Genomic DNA, 22108 nt, shown 5'->3' with positions numbered 1-22108 from the left:
CTACTGAAGCTACGTCGCAGTGGGCGGTCGAGAAGAGAACGTTTATGTTTGCGTTGTCCCTATTTTAATCTGCGGTGTCGATGTATTCGTCACTGATGTTTCAGTCTGCTTCGTAAGCATTACTGATGTTGTCATCGATGTCGTCAACATCATCTTCATTATTAACATCATTCCTGATAACTTGGCATTCACACCCACATTACAGCAATTTTTTTTTTTACTAAACAGGTGAATCGCAACCTGCCATGAGTTTTATATATATATATATAAATATATATATACTGTATATGTGTATATTTATATTATATATATATATATGTATATATTTATATTTATAATATATATATATATATATATACACAGTATATGCACACTCACACATACATACATACATAATACATATAGTTACACACAGCACATCCAAATGAAACCAGACCGCAAATCGGCTGAACTGGTCGAGACGCCTTTCTTGTTTGCTGTTTTGCTGTTTTGCTGTTTGCTGTCTGCTGCTGTGTCGGTTCTGAAATAGTAACGTGTGATCGGAAAATGGATTGCATTGCATTCCCCCTCGGAGAGGTACCTCCGTAGTCTGCTCTTCGAGGTCGTTGACTCTTCCTCCTCCTCCTCCTCCTCCTCCTCTTCCTCCTCCTCCTCCTCCTCCTCTCTCGGAGGGCAGGGCGCCCCCCACCTCCCTTTTCAGCGTCACAGGTTACCTAAACGACGTCGAATGCTTGCGAGCAAGCATATGAAGGCTTTCCTTTGGTCTGATGTTTTTCCTTTTTTATTTTTTTATCCGGTGGTGCTTGTCTGATGGCATATGTCTTCTAGTTTACTTGCAGGCTTATAATATATATATATATATATATATATATTATATATATATTATATAAATATATATATATATATATATATGTATATATATATATTATTTATATATATATATATATATATGTATTTTATATATTATTTATATATATATATATATATATATATATATATATATATATATATGCACACATATACATATGTGTATATAAATATATGTATATGTAGATATATATTTGTATATATATACATAAAATAAGTATATACTTATTTAATTATTTCATAAAATGTCTTATACAATACTTGTACACATATAATATATATAAATAAGTATATCTTTATTTATTTATTATGTAAAATGTTTATACAAACTTGTATGTGTATGCATATATATTATAGTATGGTTGATAACACTTTTGCACGCGGCATTTTTCGTACGTACAAATAGTAAGCTATGTGAACAGCCCATTAATATCGAACTCGCTGCAATATGTAGATGACTAAGTACAGTAAGCCAGTCTCCGCTATGCAAGACCTAAAATGGCAAGAGTTCTAAGCCTGTCTGGGTGGGTGCAACTATTTTACATAATGGCCTTTGGTTATAAGTTATACATGAGCTGTGGTGATTTGTATAAGTATACTTATATACTCGTATAGTTTGTGTATATAAATTAATATAAATTATATATATACATACATATATACATATATATTTATAGAGAGAGAGAGAGAGAGAGAGAGAGAGAGAGAGAGAGAGAGAGAGAGAGAGAGAGAGAGAGAGAGAGAGAGAGAGGTGCATGTAGACCATTTTTATATTTTATTTGAGCATTTATTTATTTTATTTAGTCACATTTTTTGATAATTGTAATTGTTTAGGGGATTCTTCTGTGAATAAAATGATGATGAGAAAGTACTGTATGCAATGAGAGAGAGAGAGAGAGAGAGAGAGAGAGAGAGCCACGTAGAACTCCGAATATGCTAGGCGTTTAGCCATCGCCATCCCAATAAGGAGAGAGACAGGGATCCTCTTGTTCCGTTGCCTACATGGGCACAGAGAGGGTCTCTTTGACATGGCATGTGCCGAATTATAGGGGACTGGTTCATAAATTTTTCGGTTTTTTTTTTTTTTTTTTTTTAGGTGTTCACACTGTGGGATCAGTTTCTTCCGCAGTTGAAGTGGTCTGTCCTGTGGAATGTGTCCCCCCGTATGGATTTGCCATTTTGAGGGATTGCAAATTGCTCTCTCTCTCTCTCTCTCTCTCTCTCTCTCTCTCTCTCTCTCTCTCTCTCTCTCTCTCTCTCTCTCTCTCACATTTTACTTAAAGTACTTTCTCATCATCATCATATTCATAGAAGAATCTGCAATACGATTATAATTATTAGACAAATGTGACAAAATAAATGCTTAAATAACAAAAATATAAAAATGGTTCTACGTGCCCCCTTTCTCTCTCTCTCTCTCTCTCTCTCTCTCTCTCTCTCTCTCTCTCTCTCTCTCTCACACACACACACACACACACACACATTTAATATTATGGATGTTTTGTCAGAGATTATAAAGAAATAAATTTTGAAATTTTTTTTTTCATGAATGAAAGGTCACGTTCATCAAGTTGAATTGAGAAACATTCATTTTTGTTTTTCATTTTTGGAGTCTTGTACTTCATTATATACTACAGGATTACTGCCCTAACTTTCTTTTGCGCCCACTGAAATTAGAATTATTACTTAGCAGGATTTTTTTCGTTGCAACTTAGATAATAATTTTTGTTTGTTTTCCTGTGAAATTTTACTTTGACTTTGAATTCTTTTTTTTTTCCTGTGAATTTTTATTGTGACTTAGATCAGAATTCTTTTTTTTCCTGTGAAATTTTATTGCGTCTTAGATCAGAATTTGAATTTTTATTGTGACTTGGATCAGAATTTGTTTTCTGAGAATTTTTATTGTGACTTAGATCAGAATTCTTTATTTTTTCCTGTGAATTTTTATTATGACTTGGATAATAATTTTTGTGTTCCTGTGAATTTTATTGTGACTTAGATCATTTTGTTTTCCTGTGAATTTTTATTCTTACTTGGATAATATTTTTTCTTTTCCTGTGAATTTTTATTATGAATTAGACCAGAATTCTTTTTTTCTGTGAATTTTTGTTGTGACTTAGACCATAATTCTTTTTTTCCTGTGAATTTTTATTGTGACAGATAATAATTCTTTTTGTTCCTGTGAAATCTTATTGTGACTTGCATAAGAATTCTTGTTTATCCCTTAGTACTTTATATACTAATTTCAGTATTTTTCTTCTTCTCTTTCAGTCAAAGAGTTCCTCGAAAAGGCGAAAGAAGATTTCGAAGAAAAATGGAAAAGTCCCACCAAGGTCAGTTTCATATTTTATGCTGTTTTATTCATCTGTTCTGTAAACTATTTTAAAAGAGTGAATGATAATTTGATGGAGTCATAACTTTAATTGAAAATGGTTATTGTCGATAGTATTGCACTGAGTGTTCAGAATCGTTTGATTGAAAGTTTACTTGCTCATTAATCATCACGCGGAAAAAAAAACCATGGGGGTGGTGTCTTCAGTGCACCTCATGCGGTGCACCGTAGGCATTCCTTAATGGTCTTTGCAGCGTTCCGTAGGCCCCTAGCTGCAACCTCTCTCATTCCTTTTACTGTACCTCCTCCGTTCATGTTGTCTTTCTTCCATCTTATACTTTCCGCCCTCTCCTAACAATTGATTTATAGTGCAACTGCTTTGAGATTCTCCTCTTGTTACAATTTCAAACATTTTTTGACCGTCAGTTTCCGTTTCAGCGCTGAATGACCTCATAGGTCCCAGCGCCTAAATTCTGTATCTGGTTCTGTTCCATCACAAGAAATAAAAAAAAAAAAATAGTTATAAAAGCGTAACATCGGTGATGTATTTACCCAAACGACTGTTTTGTCTTTTCGGTACAAGTTTCAATTCAGTTCTGAAAAAAACAATGCTTTTTAACACAGATAATCTTTTTGCCACAGAATACTTTACTCGTGATGCCTTAATGCCATAGTATTTCTGTGTGAACATCCACATTTCAATTCAGTTCTAATGGGAAAGACAATTGCCACATAACACGGGAATCGGCCAGAGTGCCATTATTGTATAGTACATTATTATTATTATTATTATTATTATTATTATTATTATTATTATTATTATTATTATTCAGAAGATGAACCCTATTCATATGGAACAAGCCCACCACAGGGGCCACTGACCTGAAATTCAAGCTTCCAAAGAATATTAAGGTGTTCCTTCGAAAGAAGTAACAGAAGATAATGGGAAATAGAGAAAGAGGAGGCCAGTTATTAGAAAAACAGATAAATTTTTTACAAATTAATGAACGGATAAAAATATAAGTAAAACGTGTTTCAAGCCAGTGTCTAATGGGGACGGCCATTATCGTAGCGTACACAAGTTCGTCCCTACAATTTCGGAATGTGTCTCAAGCCGGCGTCGAACAGGAAGAAGAAGAAGAAGAAGAAGAAGAAGAAGAAGAAGAAGAAGAAGAAGAAGAGATGAAGAGAAGAAGAAGAAGAAGAAGAAAAAGGATAAAAGAGAGGGGGAAAAGGAACGGAGCGAGACAAAAGAGCATTACATTGCAGCCGTGCGATGCTGGGATATGATTTTGTACAATGAAGTCTTGTTAAGGGCGAACTTTAGCGGAGAGATATATCTGCGTAGTTGGAGACATCTGGGTATTTCATGAGTCTTGATGTGCAGAATTACACTTTGTATCAATCTCTCTCTCTCTCTCTCTCTCTCTCTCTCTCTCTCTCTCTCTCTCTCTCTCTCTCTCTCTCTCTCTCAAATATTGTTGGTATCACTTCTTAACAAACTGCACATTACACTTTGTATCAGTGGTAGGAACAACAGTTAGACTCTCTCTCTCTCTCTCTCTCTCTCTCTCTCTCTCTCTCTCTCTCTCTCTCTCTCTCTCTCTCTCTCTCTCTCTCTCTCTCTCTCTCTCTCATTTCGAGACACATCTCTAAGCTTGTGGTTTTTACCAGGAAACAACTTTTTAGAAAGTTGGAACTTAATTGATTTTTAGGATTTCCTTTTGTGATTGTACAGTAAATATTTAAGCCTTTACTTATTTATGAGTGAATTATTTTTTTTAACTGTTGTCTCTTGTCCGCAGGACGAAATTCAGATCTTTCTCCAATTACTTAGACAGTTTTATGTCTGAATTCATGGGCCCTTCCCAGAATCCAGACAATATAATATTCTTTTCAGTCAAATTCCATTTCATATTTGCGAGCGCGCTTTCTCGTGTGCAGGAATAGATGGTATTATCTGATAGAGCACATGCAGGTTTATATGATTATAATTATTTTTATCGTCAACCATGCAATAATCTTGTCTCAGTTTCTGTCGGAAGGTTGATTCTTTCGATAAGAAAATATTAGGGCGATATTCAGATCTGAAATTGCCAGGAACGAGGTGTGAATTTGGTACTCCAGTATTTTTGTGAAATTGAGGAAAAATTAATAGAGGCTAAGAAGTTAAATTTGTATGTATGCCCATGTTAATTCCTTTAGATTTGGTCAGTAGAATCGTAATATTTGAGAGATGAACGTAGTTGATTCTATGCCAATAATAATAATAATAAAAATATTTGCTTATAAAGAAACTTTATGTCACGTGGAATAGTTTATTTATATTAGTTTTTATTAGCATTATTTTGCTAGTATTAATAACTGATTCTCTTTCTGTATTTCTCATTTCCTTCTATTCCTTCTTTCGAATGAACGCCTTAATATTCTTTGGAAGCTTGAATTTCAAGTCAGTGGCCCCAGTGGTGGACTTGTTCCATATGAATAGGGTTCGTCTCCTGAATAATAACATGATATATAATAATAATAATCGTTGTCAGCAGCCGAAAAATATGGGTTCATGGTCGTCATTACTCGGACATCATTACTCGGTGGCGTGTTTGAGGGTTGGGAGACCGTCTGATAACCTGGTCTGAAATTTACGATCATGAGACAACCCTTTGGCATCTTGCCTTCCACTTCTGCATTTGAAATTGCTTTTTTTTTATTTTTATCTAGTCGTTGGAGACGCGTGGAGCTGATGCTTCTGTGTAATATAGACTCTTGTAGCCCCTTCTTTCAGTGAACCTTTCTGTTAGTGAATCCATCTTTCACTAAACAACCCTTCTTTCGGTGAATCCATCTTTCACGGAGCCTTTCTTTCAATGAATCCGTCTTTCAGTGAACCTTTCTTTTAATGAATCCATCTTTCAGTGAACCTTTCTTTCGGTGAAGCGGATCCATCTTTCAGTGAACCTTTCTTTCAGTGAATCCATCTTTCACTGAACCTTCCTTTCAATGAATCCATCTTTCAGGGAACCTTTCTTTCAGTGAATCCATCTTTCAGTGAACCCATCTTCCAGTGAACCTTGGGAATGATTTCAGGGCCAGCTCACTGTAAGTACTCTGAGAAAGGGACCCTTTTATCCTCGATGACGAATGGCGGATTGAGTATCCCAAGTGGATTATACATTTTACTCTCGTTTATTCTTAGTATATTCGGCGAGGCCGGGTTTACCTAAAGGTTATTTATACCTCCTGATAATAATTGATTTTTGTTCTTTCGAGAATGGATATTTTGGGGCTGCGGCTGACTGCTGGCGCTGAATGTATTTTAATCTTTTTCAAGGACTGTTGGAATTCAGCTGAGTTTGATTGCGGATACGCCTGGCGGTTATTATGTCGAGTGTATTTTAGTTGAATAAGTTAAGGTCGTAGTAAGATTTGTTTTATCTGAGGAAAATGCCGTTTTTCCCCAGCCCATTAATTGTGTATTTCTCACGAAAGAAACTTTTATTTTGAAAATAATTGATATATACTGGGCACTTGAATTTACTCTGTATTGACTATAGATTGTATAAAAAGATCCTAACCAATTTCCACTAACTGTAGTGTTAAGCTTTAGTTGAATGCTTAGGAACTAGTTTGAAAAATGTACAAACTTTGGATAAATAGTTAATTTGGCCAAGTACCAAAAGGCCCCACATAATTAGCAATGGTACCAATTCGTCAAGATCTCATAAGTTGATCGGAGACGGAAGAGTCAGATTATTCAAGAAAAAAAAATGAGTTGGACAAAGGTCATGTCCAGCAGCCACTGGGGATCGGATTAATATATATAGTAAGAGTCCTGTGTCAGCTGACAAAAAAGCATCCGATGCAAAGGGTCCTTTGAAAGTTTGGCCCACTTCAGCACAAGGGCAGTACCCAAAATTTAATTTTCCAATTTCCTGAATGCTTCTTGATTCATTGAGAGATAGATAGGAACCTTTATTAGAGGCATCTAATCCTAAACTTGAAAAAGCATCCGATGCAAAGGGCCCTTTAAAAGTTTGCCCCCACTTCAGCACCCAAAATCTCATTTTCCCATTTCTTGAATGTGTCTTGATTCACTGTAGAAATATAGGAACCTTTACTAGGGCCACCTAACCTAAAATTTAAATGCAAAACTAATAATGATAATTATAAAAGTGAAAGAAAGGGCACCATGATTGATCACGGTTGAAGGTTCAATTTGACAGTTTCATGACCCAGTGCTGTTGTTATGCAGATGCCTCCAATAAAGATGGCCACCGGCGAGGTTTTATATCTTCCCATCTCCATCTCCCCTCTCCCCCCTCCTCCTCCTTCTCCCCAAGACAGGCATTTGGCTTAGAAACCCCCCCCTGCCCAAGGCGCCACTGTCTCTTAAGGATTTCAGTGACGTCAGGGTTTTATTGGCGAATTTCTTGAGCCTTTTGGGACTTTTCAAGGACAAGTAAGATTGATTACTGCAGGTGAAACTGAGAGAGAGAGAGAGAGAGAGAGAGAGAGAGAGAGAGAGAGAGCACGAACTTTGATCCATTATACAGTGATCGATACCCGTTCATAAATAACCCATACCCATGCTAGCTCAGCTCTTTCTCTCTCTCTCTCTCTCTCTCTCTCTCTCTCTCTCTCTCTCTCTCTCTCTCTCTCTCTCTCTCTCTCAAGGTTTATCGAACCAAGGTATTGATGAAAAGTAGGATACATAGTGATATAGGGCGCTCATTAAATATTCTGTCGATAACGCTGCGAGCATTATCTCTTCATATCTGCGAGAAGGTTTCGCATGTATACACACACATATATACATGTATAAATGTATTCATAGTTTAAAGATGTATGAAGATGTCTTCGAGCAAACATACATTCCAATAGATGAAGACCAAGACTGCAATGTGACATAGCAACATTAATCTGTTTTGACATATTCATATTTTGAAGTTAAAATCAGCATTACAAGGTCTGAGGTGATCTGAAAGTCAATCTTGTAGCTCAAGATACGGTTGTCACGGGATCTCCGTCAGAGAGAGAGAGAGAGAGAGAGAGAGAGAGAGAGAGAGAGAGAGAGAGAGAGAGATGATCTTTTCAACCTGTTCATTTTGTATTTGTTCAAAGTGAGTGTGTGCATTACGGTGTCTAGAAAAATAATTGGAGCTGTGGTAATGATTGACAGAGAGACAGAGAGAGAGACAGAGAGAGAGAGAGAGAGAGAGATCTTTTCAACCTGTTCATTTTGTATCTGTTCAATGTGAGTGTTTGCATTACGATGTGTTGGAAAAAAATTGGAGCTGTGGTAATGATTGAGAGAGAGAGAGAGATCTTTTCAACCTGTTCATTTTGTATCTGTTCAATGTGAGTGTTTGCATTACGATGTGTTGGAAAAAAATTGGAGCTGTGGTAATGATTGAGAGAGAGAGAGAGAGAGAGAGAGAGTGATCTTTTCAACCTGTTCATTTTGTATTTGTTCAATGTAAGTGTGCATTACGATGTCTAGGAAAAAAAATAGTTCCGTGGTAATGATTGACAAAATAACGATGCCCTGGTAATGAAAGGCGGTTGAAGATGGTTTCACTGATTTCACCTATAGATTAATAACACTTCCCAGTAAGGTACATGGGCACTCATCACGGAAATTGTATTTTAAATGTAGTGGCTTACTCTAGTTTAATAGATAATGTCTTGTATTGAGGCAAGCATCCATGTTATGCATTTGAAAGGTAAACCAGATTGCAAACCTTCGTCAATGCCAGGTAGCGTAGCTCGCTAACTAAATACCCTTTGTGTAAATAATCTTTTACAAATGTCAGATCTTGCTAACACACACTGACAGGCTAACTGAATCCCCCCCCCCAAAAAAAAAAATCACACACACACATAGTATCGTTGACATAGTCAATACAGTCTTATTCTTGCTGCAATACCACAGCCAGTAAGTACATTGCTTCCCTGTCAATATAAATATTTATCAGTAATGTTTAATACTGGATCATTATTCCTCAATTTTCCCGTAGTAAAAAATATATAATAATCAGTACCGGACCGATTTCCAACGGTTTCCCAAAAGATCTTCAATGAAGTTTCGAATTTCCAAGTTGCTTTATAGTCAATTAAATCTCAATTCGAGGCTCTTTTGTATCCAGAAAAGTTCTGTATATATTTCGAATATCGAACCAGTTTTGGACCTGGAACTTTCATCTCGTCGTAACATTTGCATAGCCTCTGGTTAAGTATATAAATATACATAAATAAAGTGACTTCCTTGGTTTATCGGGTTGCTTGGCAAAGCGTCACTTGCTCAGGTCGTGACGAGAGTGAACGCACGTAAGGAAAGGCCATTTTTTATATTTGGGATCCAGTGGATGCGTGTGGGACCGTGTTTTCGTCTGTCCCTTCCGCGTCACAGGCACTCACACACGCAATATGTGTATGTGTGTACACACACACACACACACACACACTCGCTTGAACATAAACATTGGCAGGCAGCGTGATTCGCATGAACACTAACTATAAAACATAAAAGCATCATGACGAAGCAACTGAATAAGTATTTCTGGGAAGGAAAGCAAAAGAACATCCACTTCCAGGTGCATTACGGGAAGTGAAGGAAAGGAAGAAGAAGTGCAACATAGCACAAGAATAAGTCATAAGAAGTCATGATGTATATGTGGGCGACGTCTGTGATCAGATGAGCTCCTCTGGGGGCTGGTCCCTACCTAGCCCGAGCTCACGAAACAGGAAGACATATTTTGCATTGATTATCACATTTCCCCCAAGAGGTGGAGCAGGGTGCAGCCATTTTTAATACGTGCGGGGCATTGCTGTGAATCGATGATAACCTTACCTTGCGTTAGGTTTTTTTTTTTTTCTGGCCCGGTTTTGTTTTTGTCTCTTATTTTCTACTGTATAGTCGATGCGTTTCACCACCTGTGTGGTGGTATGGATGTATCTCTCTCTCTCTCTCTCTCTCTCTCTCTCTCTCTCTCTCTCTCTCTCTTTATAAAGGAAGACAAGTCTCAGTTGTCACATTCTTCTCACGATTTTTCCTCATTTCAATGCGATTTTGAAAGACGCTAACTCTTCCTGGAAAAGACAAGAAGACCTTTTTGCATTTATTTATTACAAGATATGAAAAAATAAACTGCCACCAGAAGTTATGAGTTTGATTATTCAAACATAATCCATTTATCTTCCTCGATGTTCTGCCATTTGTTTTCAACATTATTCAGTGTTTTTCCTGTCGGAAAAGAACATTATTTAGATTTTTTCTTGTGGAAAACCACATTATTTAGACTTCTTGTGCTTGAAAATAACATGATTTAGGTTTATTTTTCTATTGGAAAATAACATGATTTAGATTTATTTTCCTACTGGAAAATAACATTATTTAGATTTTTTCTACTGGAAAATAATTTATTTCCTCGATTTTTTCAGTTGAAAATAACAATTTTAGATTTATTTTCCTATTGGAAAATAACGTTATTTAGATTTTTCTACTGGAAAATAACATTTTAGATTTTTTCTACTGGAAAATAACATGATTTAGGTTTATTTTTCTATTGGAAAATAACATTATTTAGATTTATTTTCCTACTGGAAAATAACATTATTTAGATTTTTTCTACTGGAAAATAACGTTATTTAGATTTTTTTACAGGAAAATAACGTTTTTAGATTTATTTTCCTACTGGAAAATAACGTTATTTAGATTTTTTCTACTGAAAATAACATTTTAGATTTTTTCTACTAGAAAATAACATTATTTAGACGTATTTTACTACTGGAAAATAACATTATTTACATTTATTTTTATATTGGAAAATAACGTTATTTAGATTTTTTCTACTGGAAAATAACCTTTTAGGTTTTTTCTTTTGGAAAATAACATTATTAAATTATTTTTCTCTTGAAAAATAACATTATTTAGATTTTCCCTTTGGGAAAAAAACCTTTAAACTCATTTTTCAAAAAGTGATTTTTCAAAAAGTTGTTTGTCGTGGCAAATGAATTATGTGGCGAGACGGCTCCTTTATTATCTCTCCACGGACACTTGGCTCGAATCTACCCATATTGCGTTCGGGGACCTCTGGATCGAAGCCAGGGCCGCGGTGCCTTACGTAATTGAGATTTGTGCGGTCGTAAAACTTGCACTAACGACGGAGAGTGTTTCACTCCGGTTGTCAATAGCCGATGGCCGGAAGGTTTACGATGAGGAAATTTTTTGTGAAAATGGACTGCTTCGTGACAGGTCGTTTCTTGACCTTTCCGGTAATCGTGGTTCTTCTTCTTCTTCTTCTTCTTCTTCTTCTTCTTCTTCTTCTTCTTCTTCTTCTTCTTCTTCTTTGGCGTGAATTGAGTTGTACGATTTTGCAGTCAACATTTCTTTAATTGTACTGTCTGTCATCAAGCCTGTGGTCTGTTTGTAGTCTTGAATCGCCTGTGAGAATCCCGTTAGTCTGTTTACAATCTTGAATCTTAAATCACCTGTGAGAATCCCATTAGTCTGTTAATTGTCTTTTTGAGTCTTAAATCACCTGTGAGAATCCCATTAGTCAACAGTTTTGAATCTTGAATCACCATTGAGAATCCCATTAGTCTGTTTACAATCTTTTTGAATCTTAAATCACCTGTGAGAATCCCATTAGTCTGTTTACAATCTTTTAAATCTTAAATCACCTGTGAGAGTCCAATTGAAAATTAGTCTTTGCTGTCCGTAAAGCAGTGAGGTTAAATTAATAATAATAACTCATAATAAAAGCGCACAGAGAGAGAGAGAGAGAGAGAGAGAGAGAGAGAGAGAGAGAGAGAGAGAGAGAGAGAGAAACGACGAAACGCTGTCTGAGCCACTGGTCCTGAACCGTTCGTTCTTAGCTGCGTGTTATTTTTGTCCTCAGGAAGTCATTATTTATGCCAATTCGTCCTGGAGGGGGTGTGGGGAGAGAGAGAGAGAGAGAGAGAGAGAGAGAGAGAGAGAGAGAGCAAACCAGAAGCCAATTCTGACATTGTCAGATGGTACTTTTATGTGGTCACATGAAGAAGTCGCGATAGCCACCTCCAGTATTTGACGTATCTAGGCCACAACTCCTCATCCCTATCGTTAATTTGATTGTACCTCCGTTCATATTCTTCATCCCCTCTTACTTTCCTCAACCCTCTCCTAACAATTGTTTCATAGTGCTTTGAGGTTTTCTTCCTCCTGTGACACCTTTCAAACCTTTTTACTGTCAATTTTTCTTTCAACGCCAAATGACCCCGTAAGTTCCGACGCTAGGCCTTTGGCCTAAATTCTATATTCTATAGCCTCTTCTTACACGAAAATTTTAGATATTGCATTCATGTTCTTATATGAAAGTTTATATTCACTTTGTCACACTGGAATTAACAGTTACAAAGGCAGGAAATATGAATTATGAGCTGAAATTATGATACGATACTTCGGGTACCATACTGCTGTTCATAGAATCCGACATTCCTTCTTTATTGATTTCCTATTGTTTTCTAGAAATTCACCTCTCTCTCTCTCTCTCTCTCTCTCTCTCTCTCTCTCTCTCTCTCTCTCTCTCTCTCGTTTTTGTGGTATTTGAGGTGTGACGAGCAACATCGAATATATTTTCTGCTTATGATTTCTGAGAACTTTTCAAGTTTTGCGGACAGAATTTAGTCAGCGCCTTTTTGCTAGAATATGCTGAATCTCAGGGGATGTCATTTTCAGTAATATCTGTTAGGTGAGGGTCTTGCTGTTACTTTTATTTTTAAACAAAGTGCTGTGATTATACAGAACGGGCCAGTATTAGTCAGGGGAAAAAAATATATTATATATATATATATATATATATATATATATATATATATATATAATTCGTTACCCCTGACAGGAAATGAAGAATAAAACTAAACACCTTTCTTTGTTACACTGATATTTTGATTTCTGAAACATAGCTGAACCCCGTGTGGAAAATTTCCAAAACTTGAACCGCTTCCTACACCTACACAGAATAATTGTCAGCAGGGGTACTAAACCCTCCAAAACACAGTGCGCCACTCACCTCTGTATCTTTCCTTTCTGTTAACTTGCATAGAAATGGACTAGTTACGTAGTTGTGTAGTTTTATTTAATTTTTCCCAAGAGGAAGATCAGTGTTGTACATAAAGATGTTTTTTCGCCAGTCGAATTCATTGCATAGTTTCTCAATTCCCTCAGTTTCTCCCCCGTAGGGGGGGTAGCGCCATCAATGCACCTCAAGCGCGCGGTGCACTGTAGGCATTGTTTAAGCTTCTTTGCAGCGTCGGTTAGGCCCCTAGCTACAACCCCCTTTCATTCCTTCTACTATGGTTCCGTTCATATTCTTTCTTCCATCTTAACTTTAAACCCTCTCCTAACAGTTTGTTTCATAGTCGTCATAGGTCGCAGCGCTTGGCTTTTGGTCTAAATTGTATATTCTATTGTATTGTCAGTTTCCTCTGTGTAAAAGACTGACCATAAGGTTATGTATTGTGAATAAGGCCAACCATCCTTGCAAGTGTACGAGTCGATGGAATGCCGTGGATGCACCTTTATGTGCGTAGTAGACCCTTTTCAATATTTATCAACAATAAAATTAATGCATGTGACGATTATGAACCTTGTATGAATTTGCCAAGACCATAATACCCTTGACGAAAGCCCAAATTATTATTGTATTTTTGTCTTAACCTTGGAAGCATACACACTTATTCTCCCAGATTGTGCTTACGTGACCAGGTGCCTTATGCTCTGAAGATTATTTTAGGCAAAGGAATCTCTCGCTGTCTGCCTGCATATTGTTTTGGTATGGGAGCGAGGCATTCATAGGAGACCAGAATGCTCTCGTTTCAGGATCGGGTTCAGTTGAAGCCAAAGCAAGAATGCTTGACCGTTCCAGTTTGCTGTGGTTAGGAATGAATTGATTAGATCTAAAAAAAAAATTTATATTTATCTTAATTTATTTTATTTTTTCCTTTTTAAATTTGTTACTTCTTTCAAATGAACACTGTAATATTCTTTGGAAGCTTGAATTTTAAGTTAGTGGCCCCTTTGGTGGGCTTGCTCCATATGAATAGGGTTCATCTGAATAATAATAATAATAATAATAATAATAATAATAATAATAATAATAATAATAATCTCTGGAAATTAGCCGGAATAATCCAGTGCCTAAAAAAAATTTTTCATAATTATTCTTATGATTTTGGGATTTTGAATAACGCCTTTTTTGCCCTCATTTATTAAAATTAGCATTTCTATTTATGTTCGCAGAATTTCACCTTCACTTACCAGTCATGGACGTTTGGTTTGTCAGAGTGAAAATTTTATGCCTTATTTACGGGTCTCAGATTTCAAGTCGAGGTTCCGGTCTTAAAACCTTCATGATAAATAAAGAAAATTGTTGAACGCTCTAAATACCTATATGCAAATTTGCCCCATCTCTCTCTCTCTCTCTCTCTCTCTCTCTCTCTCTCTCTCTCTCTCTCTCTCTCTGTAGAGCAATACCTTCGTCTTTCATTGCCACGTTCTCTCTCTCTCTCTCTCTCTCTCTCTCTCTCTCTCTCTCTCTCTCTCTCTCTCTCTCTCTGGTCTTTCATTGCCACGTTAAACATCCGCTTGCATTTTTCGTTTGACTGTTTAAAGATCTCTCTCTCTCTCTCTCTCTCTCTCTCTCTCTCTCTCTCTCTCTCTCTCTCTCTCTCTCTCTCTCTCTCTCTCGTTTCAATTTTAGCGCATACTGGCTGCTAACAAGGTCTCTAATGACACCCTCTGTTTACTCATTAGCGCCCTTCCTTATATACACGAACGTATCAAGGTTGCGTTACGGACACTGTGTGTGTGTGTGTGTGTGTGTGTGTGTGTGTGTGTGTGTGTGTGTGTGTGTGTGTGTACGCGCGCGTGCGCGGGTTGCATGTGAGGTTCTAAATCTAAAACGTAGGTTTTTTTTTTATAATGTATTATTATTATTATTATTATTATTATTATTATTATTATTATTATTATTATTATTATATTGAACATTGGCCAATTATTGTCCTGTATGAACGTGGGAGAGAAAAGAATTGCAAAGAAGATTAACTTAAATTATACAGTGATCGTATTTATAATAGGACATTATTATTATTATTATTATTATTATTATTATTATTATTATTATTATCATCATCATCATCCTTGTCTCACATTCAGCATGTTCTTAAAATATGATTGAATTTTTATTTTATTCATCCTTTTTTTTTTTTAGTAAATATAAAATTAACTCAAATAATGTACCTGTCGTATTTAACAATTGATTTGTTATTATTATTATTATTATTATTATTATTATTATTATTACTATTATTATCATCACCCTTGTATCACACTCAACATATGATTGAATTATAAGTTTAGTATTCTTTTTTATTTCATTAATTTATATTAAATTTTTTATTTGATTGAATCTCTTCATTTTATTTTGTTCACATTTGATTGAATTTTTATTTTACTTTTTTTCTCATTGATTTATTTATCATAATTGAATCTCGTCATTGTATTGTGTTCACATCTGATTGAACTTCAGTTGTATTCATCCTTTTTTAATTTTAGTAAATCTTTTATTTGATTGAATCTCCTCGTTGTATTGTGTTCAAATTCAATTGAATTTTAATTGTATTCATCCTTTTTTTATTTTATTAACTATTATAGCAAATCTTTTATTTAATTGAATATCTCCACTATATTGTGTTCACATTCGATTGAATTTAATTTTATCCATTTTTTATTTCAGTTTATTTAATTGAATCTTCTTTTTTTAATTTTCATTGCATTGTGTCACATTTGATTGAATTTTATTTTATTCATCCTTTTTTAAATTTATTAATTTATTGAATGTTTTATTTGATTGTATTGTGTTAAAATTCGATTGAATTTTATTTTATCAACCTTTTTTATTTTAATATATTTATATTTTGTTAAATCTTTTATTTTATTGAATCTCTTTGCAGTATTGTGTTCACATTCGATTGAATTTTATTTTATCAACCTTTTTGAAATTTTTATTTATTGAAATTTAATTTTATTCATCCGTTTTTTTAATTCATTGGCTTATCCTATTAAATCTTTTATAGTCCCGAATCTCATCTTATCCTATTAAATTTTTTATTGAACCGAATCTCTACATTGTACTGATTCCGAGACCTTGCTTTGCAGAACACGGCGTGCCTGGACGATTTTGAGCGCCTCAAGACATTGGGCACTGGCTCCTTCGGGAGGGTGATGCTGGTCCAACACAAGTCTACCAAGGAATACTATGCTATGAAGATACTTGACAAACAGAAGGTAGTGGATTCGGGAGGACCCGCGTCTCTTGGTTTAATATATATTTCTCGGTTGCTTGCTAACTTGTTTATATATTTCACAGATGCGTATATATATATATATGTCTGTTTATCTATATATATATATAATTTTTATGTATAATGTGGAACAGAAATATATTCTGACTCACATCAGGATTGAAAGACCTATATATCCTGATGTATATATATATATGTGTATGTATGTATACTTGTATTATAAATGTATATGATACCTAGATATATATACATAGTTATAACATCAAACAGTATGTATCTGTGAAATCTCTGTTGGCACGAGTTCAAAGAAAGCAATTGAGAAAACCAAGTTTTAAATCAAGAGATATGTAATATATTTTTTATGTAAATATTGTGTATTTATTTATATATATATATATAATATATATATATATATATTTTATATATATATATATATATATATATATATATGTATGTGTATATGTGTGTATATGTATAAATAATATATGATATATAACATTTGAATATGCATATATATACATATACAGTATTTACTAACATATGTATACATACATACATTAAGCTAGAGATTACTGTCATAATTAAGAAAAATTTTGGTGTATGTGTTTTTACAATTTCAAAATATCGTTTTGTCTCTGTTGAATTGCCTTTCTAGGAATTGAATTCTTAAGTTAAACCGGATTAAAAGGGTTCATTTAAACTTACATATCCAAACTCAGGAAATCAGAGGAAATTAAGACTCTCAACCCCTAGACTCAGATAAATAAATATAGATACATTTTTTCAGTTTAATCTATATTAATATCCACTTGTACATGTGTTGTTTTATTGAAATAAAGAAACATAGATACATTTTTGTTATTAAAATAGATTTCAAGTTCTTTTCCACTTGTATATTTTTGTTTTATTCAAATAAAGAAATATAGATACATTTTTTCAGTATCAAAATAGATTTCAAGTTAATTTCCATTTGTGCATATTTTATTTTATTGAAATAAAGAAATATACATTTTTTGGGTATTAAAATAGATTTCAAGTTAATATCCACTTTGCATATTTTGTGTTATTCAAATAAAGAAATATAGATACATTTTCAGTATTAAAATAGATTTCAAGTTAATATCCACTTTTGCCTATTTTGTTTTATTCAGACAAAGAAATATAGATACATTTTCAGTATTAAAATAGATTTCAAGTTAATATCCACTTTTGCATATTTTGTTTTATTCAAATAAATAAATATAGATACATTTTTCAGTATTAAAATAGATTTCAAGTTAATATCCACTTTTGTATATTTTGTTTTATTCAGATAAAGACAGAAATATACATTTTTCAGTGTTAGAATAAATTTCAAGTTCGTTTCCACTTGTACGTATTTTGTCTCATTCATAAAGTGATGGAAGAAAAAGGAAGGATAAAGAAAAGATAAGAAAGGCAGGTTGCAAGGGAAAATACATATAGAATGAGATGGATCGACACGGAATGAGAAGCGACAGGTTACGAACGATAAGTCTGTCAATAGTGGCAGTCTTTCTTCTTCCTTTAACTCTTTCCTGCCAACTTAAATCTCCTTCGTTAATGATAAAAAAAAAAGTATGTATGTATGTGATAAGACGTCGCATATATGTCCAATTAGCGTCAGGCTGATTTACCGACTTGCGTGAATGATAAATGTGAAATCATATTTTGTAAATTTGTTTTCAGTTTTATGCTTTCTCTCTCTCTCTCTCTCTCTCTCTCTCTCTCTCTCTCTCTCTCTCTCTCTCTCTCTCTCTCTCTGACATTTTTGTGTGATGATCTTAACTTTGTTTTAATGTTTAGTTTGAGTATGTGTCCTTGTTTATTATGTTTTAATTCTGTATATCTGTCAGCTTTAATATGGTAAATTAACAGATATATATACAGTATATATTATATATTTTTTCCTTTTAATATCCGTCTGCATTTTGACTGGCATCCAATTCCTCAGTTCATGAAACCCCACCGTCCACGTTGTCACCTAAAAGTATTGCCAAAACCTTTAGATTTCCACTCGGGCTTAATTGATTTAAAAATATATAAATTTTAACAATGCAGAATTCGTTTCAAAGTCTTTAGGTGAAAAGAAAATGGATGACCTCGACTTCATTTAGTTGTTTACTTATTATAATATGCTGACGGGTATATTCAAATGCGTTCTCACGTTTTGCATTTTGTTTCCAGGTGGTGAAATTGAAACAAGTCGAACACACTCTGAACGAGAAGCGGATATTACAAGCCATCACCTTCCCATTTCTCGTTAGTCTAGAGTTTCATTTCAAGGTAAATATCGCCCCGTTTGTTGTCAATGTTCCTCCTTTTAATTGATTTCGTTGCGAGGTTTGTAGAAGCTGGCCAAACTGGTATTTCCCCCTTATGGGGTTTAGAGCCGTCAGTGCACTCATGCGGTGCACTGTGGGCACTACTTAAGGTTCTTTGCAGCGTTCCTTCGGCCCCTAGCTGCAACCCCATTCATTTCTTTTACTGTAACCTCCTTTCATATTCTCTGTACCATCTTCCTTTCCGCCCTTTCCTAACAGTTGATTCATAGTGCAACTGCTTTGAGGTTTTCCTCCTGTTAAATCTTTCAAACCTTTTACTGTCAATTTTTGTTTCATCGTTGAATGACCTCATCATATAGGTCCCAGCTTAGCTTGGCCTTTGGCCCAAGTTTTGTATTCTATTCTAAACTGGTATTTCATATTTTTGGATGTGACTGAGATTATATTTAACGCTATCCCCTCATTTTAACTTGAAAGTTGGATAATTATTGTTATTTTTGTGGTATTCTGCAAGGAATAGTAATGTTAGATTAACCTCAACAGCATACTTGGTTTGGGAAAATTCCTGGAATCTAGATCCGTCATAAATTTTTTTTGTATCACTTGTGATATTTAATTTTATCCTTCGTCTGTGTGGAACCGAATTTCATAACCTTAAACTTTCAAAAATAAAAAAGGTAGTACATAATTATTATTATTATTATTATTAATTGCTGTCATTGAGTATTATTATTATTATTATTATTATTATTTTGGTGAAGAAATCCAAAGTGATGTAAGTGTAAATATACTTTAGAAATATATATACAAACGAAAGTTTTCGAGAACCTGCTTGATTCTCATTATTATTATTATTATTATTATTATTATTATTATTATTATTATTATTATTATTATTATTATTATCATTATATTATTATTATTATTATTATTATTATTATTTATAACAAGACAAGCCCCCACTACCAGAAGAAGAATCTTGTGATGTCAAAGAGCAATTGTGAACGATTATCTAGAATTGTGCAGATCAGCTGTTGTTGACATAATCGCGAGCACACGTGTGCATCATCTCCGCGATCACGGCGCCCGGACGTTTCTTTGATAGCCGTGAGAAACAGATCGAGTCAACTGCACTGGTTTCGCCTCGAGTAGGTTCGTTGGAAATTGTGAGTGTTTTAGGGATACGGATGGCAAAACCACCTGTTTCTTCCCCCTCCTCCTCCTCCTCCCAGAGTGAGTTTTGTAAAAGTGGGCGTTGTCTCTTGGTGTCATTATATGCGTGCAGAAACGAACGCAAGTAAATTGCAGGTTATGAGCTTTGTAAATGGCTTATGTCATTCTGTCGTTGTTCAGATTATCCCGTCCGTGTTTTGTTTGTGCAGTCACTCAGTCAGATCCCTTCCTGCAGCATCGTTGTCATCTTGGCTGGCTGCTGCTGCTGTGTCGTGTGCAGCATGCAGCGTGCAGCATATCTGGAGCATTAGCTGTCGGAAGTCCTTCATTTAGAGCATGACGGAAATAATTAAAACTCTTGGAAGGAGAGAGGGGGCCGGTTTTTTGGGGGTGGCTTCGTTGCACATGCGATATATGGCTGAGTGACAGAGGGAACACCACCACACACACACACACACACACACACACACACACACACACACACACACACACACACACACACTTTTCTTCTGACATCTATTGGGGCTCATTCATTGTAGGAGGGTGCCCATAAATCATTTACTCTCATTGGACAAGGAAAGGAACTGGAGGTATAAGTCAGGCTAAGCATCTGCCAAGTACCTCTCTCTCTCTCTCTCTCTCTCTCTGTCTCTAATTAAAAATTCATGTACTGTTTGAACGATATTCTGTTCCTTCTTAGAAAACTGAATGGATGGTAATAGATGGTTTACTCATTCCACGATGATAATTACCCATGGCATACTGGTGAATCCATGTATGGGGACACTCTCACCCATGACTTACTGGTGAATCCAACATGCGGTACTCTTACCCATGAAACACTAGTGAACCCATATATGCGATATTCCTCGCATTGTTAATGAGTCCAAACTCCTTAGAAAAAAATCTGAGGCTTAATATTGAACATACAATCATTGCCAGGGATGTTGTCTTGTAATCTCTGTAAGGAGAAGTAAGCAATAGAGACCACTTGAAATTTGGACAACATTTTTCACGGGAGAATTCTTCCCCCACCAAGACATTAAAATATATGAGATAAGAGAGAATAATACTCCCTAGATGCATTCTCTTCTTGCCTGGAGAAACCCATCTGGGTGGATTTTACGCTGGGGAGTTCCTGCCCTACCTGCTAATGATATTCGGTCTTATTACTGAATTTCTTCCATATGGGCTGATTTCCATTTTTAGTCTAAGGTGATGGTATTGAAGAAAATCAATAAGTTCTTTCTTTATTACTCATTACATGGTTTTTATTTATTGACTGGACTAGCCTCTGTATTCTTCAGGCAACTTCCGTTTGACTGGGCATGCAACAACGCTGCACTTAAATCTTTCTGTGCATTTTTTCATGATACTGATTTTCCAACTAATGCATTTATGTGTATGACTTTAAAAGCACCTTGCTTGTATTAATAATTTGAAAATAGCCAAAATGGGACCGCTACGTCCTTTTCACACCAACAGAATGTTACCAGTATGCATGCTCCACATTCAGAGCGAAAGAAAAAACAAAACAAGGGACTGGCTACACTTGTATTTATAATGTCCACAACGAAAACGAAAACATTTTAAGTCCCAATTTATAAAGATATTAGAGGAGGATGATGAATTTCCTAAACAAATAATAATATTTAAAGTAATTTTCCCATTACAATTTTTTTTCCCCATTCTTCTCCTGGTGAAACCCATCTTGGATTTCGGGAGTTCACGTGAATTCCGGTCACGAATTTTGATATGGGCTCATTTTGTCTTGGACAATAACTTCGTGGTTTTATTTATTAACTATAGTCTTTGTAGGCACTTGGATTTCCTTTTGTGCATTTTTCATGCTTTTTATGCATTTATGTGTATGCAGCACTCGCTATGAGGGGTAGCTTGAATGTAATGCTCATGTACGTAAGCTTAATTTCATTGTATTTATAATGTTACAAGAAAACTTAACATTGATATAAGTATATTTTTAATATTCAGATATATTTTTATACAAAAATATGCAGATATATTTATGTTTTTATGATAATATATACTAGTATTTACGTACAATGTTTATGTACGACACTGAACGAAT

At 34.9% G+C, this 22108-nt stretch overlaps 1 protein-coding gene across 13 annotated transcripts in view; it reads left to right on the top strand.

Annotated features, from left to right (window-relative positions):
* The window catches only part of Pka-C1 (Protein kinase, cAMP-dependent, catalytic subunit 1), a 972169-nt gene that overhangs the window by 926621 nt on the left and 23440 nt on the right, over positions 1-22108 (top strand). For all 13 annotated transcript variants that reach the window (XM_067096270.1, XM_067096271.1, XM_067096267.1 and 10 more), the window contains 3 exons: positions 3139-3200; positions 16398-16526; positions 18749-18847. In XM_067096270.1, the coding sequence (XP_066952371.1) occupies positions 3139-3200; positions 16398-16526; positions 18749-18847 (290 nt within the window). The remainder of the gene's footprint in view (positions 1-3138; positions 3201-16397; positions 16527-18748; positions 18848-22108) is intronic.

This window comes from Macrobrachium rosenbergii, chromosome 52 (genome assembly GCF_040412425.1).
Source record: "Macrobrachium rosenbergii isolate ZJJX-2024 chromosome 52, ASM4041242v1, whole genome shotgun sequence".
NCBI classification, from domain to species: Eukaryota; Metazoa; Arthropoda; class Malacostraca; order Decapoda; family Palaemonidae; genus Macrobrachium; species Macrobrachium rosenbergii.
The sequence above is the reverse complement of the archived record's forward strand: the minus strand, read 5'-3'. Positions and strand labels throughout refer to the sequence as shown.